This window comes from Prosopis cineraria, unplaced genomic scaffold, assembly GCF_029017545.1.
Source record: "Prosopis cineraria cultivar Desert tree isolate PC_DT_omini unplaced genomic scaffold, ASM2901754v1 PC9, whole genome shotgun sequence".
NCBI lineage: Eukaryota > Viridiplantae > Streptophyta > Magnoliopsida > Fabales > Fabaceae > Prosopis > Prosopis cineraria.
Genome location: NW_026555340.1, coordinates 16,970,757 through 16,978,991, shown reverse-complemented (window position 1 = coordinate 16,978,991; position 8,235 = coordinate 16,970,757). Strand labels below are relative to the sequence as shown.

Here is an 8,235-nt window from a genome sequence, read left to right as displayed (position 1 = left end):
TTTCAATGAAGAGTAACACTATTATCTTCTTATGTTCCCTCTATTACAAACTTGGGAAGGAAATGAAAAAGATAATAGACTCGTAAGTATATTTGTGCAAAAATATTTAATATAATTTACATTCAATATTTCAACTACTAACTTAGTGATCTTGATTATAGAGCAATGAAAACATATCAAAATGTGGTCTTGCAAAAGCAGAGACATGAGCTCAAGGATCCTACGTGGATCGAGCCAAAGGTAATGCTATACTTTATGAATATGTTCAATTACTAAGATTTTTTTATTGATTTCTTATGATTTGTTCTTATACAAAGCCGTAAACAACCAATGAAGACGAACTTATACGACCTATATGTGATGAGGCATATGCTCAATATTATCACATTGAACGTGACTAAATTAACAAAAGAGGTAAATATATTTTTAAAAGTTTTATTTTATTATGTTATTTGAGAGTACATAATAAGTCTCTTTTACAAATTATATTTTAGATGTTTGACAATTTCGATCTATTCCCCGAAGCTAAAATTGAAGACATCCGCTTGCGTTAGACAACTTATGTTGGGGAGAATTTGTGAGTTTTTTAAAAAGTTTCATATAATTTAAGAAATTTGTTAGTTGTAGATAACTTTTGAAAACATTTGTTGACACAATATTTTAGATAGCTCAATAGTTTTTAGATAACTTTCAGTTTTGAATAGTTATTAATTTAATTTTATATTAAAAATTATAAATAAATTGTGCTGTCTGATTTGGCTATGATAATTTTTATATACAAAATAGGGTAAATTTAAAAATACAAATGTTTATTTTAAAAATAAAATACACTTTTTACAGCAGTTATTTTCATAACCAGTGTAAAAATTACTATTCTACATTAGTTAATGTAAAAACTGATATAAAATATTAAACTTTCTATAGTAATTGTGTTCCAACCACTAACACAACTACTGTAGAAAGTGCTCCAGTTTAATTTTTAAATCGTTGATCCATTTTCTACATCGGTTATGATTAGCTGATGTAGAATATGTATTTTTTATAGTGGTCGCATAATCAATGTAGAAAGTTAGACTTTCTATATCCCCTGTAACAACATTGCTTATTTAACCGCTGTAAAAAGTCATTTGTAACCGCTATAAAAAATCATTTTTGTAATAATGTATGAGCTTTTTTATATAATAGGATATTTTAAACTCGAGTTGAATAAGCTTGGCTTGCTAAAATTACTGACTCTATCTACAGCCAAAGGAACAATAATATTGATTCATGAAATTGTGCCAATGTACAGTGGATGTGCAATGAATCAAGTGCCCCTCGATCACATGCGAATTCTTATAACTAATTTTTTTGTTTTTGAAATGTATTCCCACGTGTACTACATTTAAGGATGAACTTCATTTGCAGAAGGCTGTTTGCAAATTAAGGACTAGCCTTGAGTATGGAATGAAGAACAATGTCCTCTTGGAAGATATTATGTCATTGCTTAGCTTCTTCAATTCATATGATGTTTTTGTTTTATAGACAGAAGATTGCATTTTTCCTCTTTTAGTTTTTCTCGTGGTATTGAAACCCAAATTGATTTGGCCAATCGGACTAGTAATTTGGTGAATTGTTCATCTAAACATGGTTAATCAAGACATTGAACCAAGATTAATTCAACATGTTTTAGCTTGATTAACCTAGGATTAACGTAGTATAACCTATCTAATTTAATACGTTAGACAGGTTGATTGTGTTACCTATCATTATATCTATTTTACTTCTCACGAGTCTAAGAATGATGTTTTTGATCCAATCCGAGCATAACTTGGCTGACCCAATGTAACTTGTCTAACATAATGAGTTGGAAAGATCAATTGGATTGCATATTATATATATAGGGAGAATTATTTTAATATCCCACTTCAAATAATTAATTACTCTCAAATTTATTAACAATTGAGTTTAGAAGAATGATTTGTGAGTAATTCTCCCGTATGTATGTGTGTGTATCCCTCATGAGTCTAAAATTGATGTCATTTTGAATTTTTTAAAGAAAAGAAAAAATAATACATATTACACTTCTAAGATTTCACTTTCCATCTTTCAACTTTAGACATCGTATCCTTAGATAAATTGAATTATGCAAAGAAAGAAGGAAGAAGTTATTCAGGTGTAATAAATATAGTTAAATATGATTTTTTTTACATATTTTAATTAAATTATCTTTCAACTTTAGACATCGTATTCTTAGGTAAATGAATTATGCAAAGAGCAGAAGGAAGAAGTTATTCAGATGTAGTAAATATAGTTAAATATGAATTTTTTTACATATTTTAAGTAAATTATGTTATTTTAATCATAATTAATCTAATTTTAGTTTGATTTGGAATAGAGAACTAATTTTTAAAATTTTTTTAATAAAAAAACTATTGTCTCACCTTGATCTTTCTATGCATGGACTCTAACTAGCACTGGATGACTGAGTTACGGGCGAGCCCACAAGCTAGTCCATAGGGCTGACATTTTTGTGGGTTGGGTTGGGCCAACCCACCAGACAAAACGGGCTAAAAAACTTAACTCAACTCATTTTCTAACGGGTTAGCCAACTCACGAGTTGGGTCACAAAAGTTTATCAGATTTTTTTAATAATTTAAAATTTATATAATATAAATATATTTATTTATTTTACTTTTTAAAGAAAATTAAAAATTAAAGAACTTGTAAATAAATAAAATAAATATAAAATTTAACCAAGCAAATTCATTTTGCTAAAGTTTTACTATTAATCATCTTCTTATCTAGGCGTGTTATCTTTCTCAATGAAAAAAAAATTGAATGTAACCTATATTATTTTTCTCAATGAATTTATATTTATAATTTCAATCAATAAATCTTATGAGATTAATAAATAATATATATTTAAAATATTTCTATAAAAACTAATAAATTATCGATTTATAAATTATAACAAAAATTTTATTTGCAAATTGTAAAAAGAATTTACACTATATTTTAAATATAAAGAATATATTTGAGAGTCATATATTATATATTTGAAAAATATTGTCATTATTATAAATTTATAAAAAAAATAATGTGATTAAAAAATAAAAAATTATTTTTAAGAAAATATGTTACCCGCGGGCTAACCCGTTTTAGCCCGTTGGTTTTACGGGTTGAACTAGCCCAACTCATTTTAAAAAATAGGTCAATTTATTTAACTCAACCTGTCAAATTTTATGGGTTGAATGAGTTAGCTCGCAGGCTCAATTCATTTTTCCGACTCTAACCCTAACCAAACCACTCCTATTTTATTCCTTTTAATTTAAGTTTGCTTCTTTCAAAATTAACTAAAAAAAAAGAACGGCGTATCTTATAGAGTAGCAACTTGCTACAATTTTATTATATATTATATACTATATCTTTTCATGTTCATTATTATTATAAGTTTAAAACATAAGGTATATTATTCATACTTTTTTCTCTTCCTTTTAATTGTCACTTTTAAGAAAATTAGCTTTAATTTATTATCATTTAAAAATTTCAAGAATGTAAATTATTATTCTTTAATTACACTCTTATTTTTACTAATTCCAAAAATTTAAAAATCATTAATCACTAAAATGTGTGTGTATAATTTATAAACACATCCCAAATTGGTGAAAAGAAAGAAAAAGAAAAAAGAAAAAAGAAAAATCCGATTCATTACCCGCTGGTGAGAAGCAGTGGCTACTTTCCTCGCCGGTAAGGCTATCATGGTGAACCTATTTGACGCGAACTGGCCATTCTTGCTCTACCAAATTCAACATTCCAAGAAATTGGTAAATATCGTCACTCACCACTCCTCTCTTGGAGATTGGTCAGCGTCTTTCTCATCCCCTTTGTTCTATGTTCACTCTTCATTACTTCAAATTTTCATCTTTTGCGTATTATCCGTTTCATCTTTTGCTTCAGACAAAGTGCATGTTTTCCTAACTTCCTATGCTTAAACGGTTCATCAATAGTTAGATTTCAAATTTTCAATATATATATATATATATATTTATCTTTTTTCATTCTTGTGAAGATGGGGATGAATGTCTCACATGCTCCTTGCTTCCAATATAGCTATTATCTTTTAAATGTCGTAAAGTTGAGATCTTTTAGTGTAATTATGATTTTTTTTTCCCTTCAGAAATATGCTCTCAAGCTTCGACCTTGTAGTTGATTCTTTTCAGTTATCCAGGTTTATTAACTTCTGTGGTTTCAGGAATGAATTGTGTTTCGAATAATGTCTCTGGTGGGACTGTGCTGCTCAGTAAAGGGATGGCTATAACCCCACAAGAATCATTCACAGTTTCGTTAATTCTTAAGCCTAACCTATTGCTGCGTCTTAGTTTTCTTAATTATTTGCAGGTATGTCGCGTCATTGTTGATTTTAGATTTGAGCGGAGGATATTTGTGAGGCTGTTAGTTGAAGTTTGATTTATATGGCTTAATTTAGAGTTGATCACAAACTAAAATTAGTCACTCTACTTCCTTCTCTTGTTTACATTTTATGCTTGATTGAGGTAGTGGGAGGCTGAAATGTAATGATTTGGTTAATCTTGTCAAGAAAACTGTCCAATTCATGAAACTTTATATTTATGTAGAGATGACGTTATATCTTTAATTTTTTTGTTCCCTTGTGCAGTATAGTTGCAGCAAGATTAGTGTTCCTATAAAGATTAGAGCTCCACCACACAATTTTTGTCAACATGCATTAACCATCAGAAATGAAATTCCTCAAAATGCTGATTTTCCTCCGAAATATTCAAGAAAGGATAAAAAACCTTTCCCAACACCCATTGTTGAGCTGCGGCGAGCAGCTAGGGAGAGGCTAAAGAAGAAGATGAAAGATGAACCAAAAAGGAGATCTTTGCCACCTCCAAAGAATGGGTTGCTGGTGAAGAGCCTCATCCCAACTGCTTATAATGTATATAATGCAAGGATTACTTTGGTTAATAATCTGAAGAAGCTGCTTAAAGTGTTGCCAGTGCATGCTTGTGGGTAATTAAATTAATCTCTATCTTCTAGCAAACTTTTGGCTATAATAGAATTTGGCTTATTCAAAATTTGGGAAACTGGGTGTAACTTCGTTTATATGTGGTTTTACTGTGATTCAACAAGTCTGGTATCGAGTGCCATTGTTATTTCTGTCTTTTTGGCATGATAAGATCTTCACGCAGCTTAAATGGTTGCAATGACAGTTATATAAATGATGCTTAACTTCTAACATTGCTTTACCGCAACAACTCTTAGTTGTTGACTGTCTCGTCATTATTATAGCTCTGATCTAAGTTATTGCCGCCAATAATTTGCTATTTCCCTGGGTAAGTTGATAGGTATTCGTCTTTGTTTTTTTCTTCAAAAAAGCAAATGGTTGTATTATTAGATATAATGGTGATGTTATGACCTTGGATGGTCCAGTTCATTGGTAGGTTAATACCTAGTAGTTCTCATTGGTAGGTTAATACCTAGTAGTTCCCTTCCTCCTTAATCTTTAGCAAGCATGTTCACTGCTTGAACTGTTTAACGGTATCCCTAAACATACTGCCAGGGCTGCAAGATGTGAACTATTCTCTAAAGTTTGTTGGCACTAAGCAATTGGCTGCCTCTTGATGACTATGTAGGACATTCAAATAGCTTGTCTCTACACATTGTTTTATAAAATTTAAATTTTTCTTTCTATTCTCTATATGCATTTTCAGCTATACACATTAGAATATAGAGGGTAGAAATAATAATTTAATATGGCTACCATTATTTCAAATTTGTATTTACTAGGCAATTCTCAATGAATACAATTACCAATGTGAGGGTTCTTCATGCTGTCTTGTTTTAATGTACTTGACAATAATTTTATACACATCTTTGTAAGTTTCTTATTTTCATTGAACCCATGTTCCATAATCCATACCTTTATTCCTGCCCCCACGACCCCAACACACTCACACACACCATTTGGTTTCCTTAATGTATGCATTTAGTTGACACTTATTGCATTGATGTACTAGTGCAGGTGGTGTACTGAAATCCATGTAGGACCTGTTGGACATCCTTTCAAGTCCTGTAAAGGATCACGAGCTAATCTCCGCCATAGCCTTCATGAATGGACAAATGCATTCGTTGAAGACATATTAGTGCCAATCGAAGCCTATCACTTGTATGACCGTCTTGGAAAGCGCATTCTTCATGAAGAGAGATTTTCTATCCCCCGAATTCCAGCCGTAGTTGAACTTTGCATTCAAGCTGGTGTTGAAATTCCAGAGTATGCTGCCAAAAGGAGAAGAAAGCCTATAATCCGCATAGGGAGGAAAGAATTCATTGATGCTGATGAAAGTGAACTACCAGATATGGTCCCAGAGGAGCCTGTGAAACCATTACTAATTGAAATTCCTGATTCAGAAGTCATAGCTCCATCTAGCAAAGAAGAGACAATCTGCCTTGCTGAGGAAACTCTTGAAGCGTGGGAACAAATGAGGAAAGGGGCGAAGAGACTAATGCGAATGTACCCTGTGAGGGTTTGTGGATATTGCCCAGAAATTCATGTTGGTCCATCAGGGCACAAGGCACAGAACTGTGGAGCTCATAAACACCAACAACGCAATGGGCAGCATGGGTGGCAGGCTGCAGTGCTCGACGACTTGATACCTCCAAGATACGTGTGGCATGTTCCTGATGTGAATGGGCCACCGTTGCAACGAGAGCTTCGAGATTTCTATGGGCAAGCCCCTGCTATTGTGGAAATATGCATTCAGGCTGGTGCTGCGATACCTGAACAGTACAAACCAACTATGAGGCTGGATGTGGGGATCCCATCAAATGTAAAAGAAGCTGAAATGGTAGTTTGAGATGAATTACTCTTCTAAATCTCAAGAGGGTATGGATTGTGAAATGTATGCACTATGTAGGATGTTAATGGAATATGACGAGGATTGTTGCATAAATGGAGTATACTTCTCTTGATTTATGCTGGCCGGGGATTATTTGGTGGTTAAAGCAGCATGTGGTGTGAATATGTTAGTCTCTGAGTACCATAGCAGAAGATAAAGAAAATGTTGAAAGAGTGTGGTTGATGGAACAAAGAATACGATTAAAGCTTTTTATGCAACATCTCCTTGACCATGAGATGAAAATTACATTTTGTTAAACTAGGGGAAATTATTATTGATATCAAGATCCACTTAACCTTAAAAAAGTTATAGAAATAGTGATGCTATGATTGTAATGAAAATATTCATGGGAGTGAACATGTCTCCTCTAAACCTCAAGTCTGTGAAAATAGCTTGGATTTTTATGTTGTGTTTATGGGAATCAAACAACTGCTTGATTTCCTTATGAAACAAAGCCTCACTAAAAGGAAATGTTAATGCAAAATATGCTAGGTTCCTTTTAAGAGCTTGTGTGTGTGTGTGTGTGTGTGTGTATTTACTATGTATTATTTTTATGATTTAGTATTATATAATTTAAAGGTTTTGCAGACCCTCTCATTCATGGTAAACAAGGCATTTTTATTAATTTGGATAAATCCATCATTGCAGAGAACAAATGAATTGAGGAATTAGGAATAGCCTATGCCCTTCACGACTCTTGCATGTTTGATGTTTCACATCATTCTCTGGGTCCATAGAATTGTCTTAAAAGATGCAATAGGATGGGATTATGAAGTCTGGGAACCAATGTTTTAAAACCCAGACTAAATAATAAACCAGAAAAGATATGGGTTTCAGTTTTCATAGTATAACAAGTGAAACTCTTGGTTGAATGGGTGACATGAAAGGTAAATAAAAAATAACGTTAAATGAATATAATTAATACATATAAGAAACAATTTCACTATTTGTTAACAAAATAACACATAATTATAAATTAACAATATTATAAATTATAATTTTATAATTCATCAAATATAAAAAGATCTTTATTAAATTAAATATAAATAAACTTAAAAGTATTTACATACATACTTATAACCATTTGTATCCTAAAAAACTGGTCTTGGATTTATAATACAAACCTGTAAAGATTCCAAAAAGTGAAGTTGGCTTTTAATGGAGTTTAATTTTTCTAATTTTCTTAAAATTATTTGGCCTTATTTAATATTTTATTTAGACCCATCAAGTTTCCACCAAAAAATTCAATAACAACTTACCCTCAGTTCAACCCAACTCAACTATGAAAATAGTTTTTTGATGAGCCATTAATAACTCCAACAAGTCCAACTGTCCC

At 31.5% G+C, this 8,235-nt stretch overlaps 1 protein-coding gene across 2 annotated transcripts; it reads left to right on the top strand.

The window, feature by feature from the left end:
- Nucleotides 1-3,674: 3,674 nt before the first annotated feature.
- On the top strand, nucleotides 3,675-7,301 carry LOC129319310 (APO protein 2, chloroplastic). Of its 2 annotated transcripts, none has more exons than XM_054964332.1 (4): nucleotides 3,675-3,806; nucleotides 4,235-4,380; nucleotides 4,658-5,013; nucleotides 6,026-7,301. In XM_054964332.1, exons 2-4 carry the CDS (start codon nucleotides 4,237-4,239, stop codon nucleotides 6,855-6,857), a joined length of 1,332 nt encoding a protein of 443 aa, XP_054820307.1. In that variant the 5' UTR covers nucleotides 3,675-3,806; nucleotides 4,235-4,236; the 3' UTR covers nucleotides 6,858-7,301. The 2 variants fall into 2 exon arrangements, with proteins under 2 accessions (XP_054820307.1, XP_054820308.1); XM_054964333.1 differs by having other exon boundaries at nucleotides 3,767-3,844.
- Nucleotides 7,302-8,235: the final 934 nt, after the last annotated feature.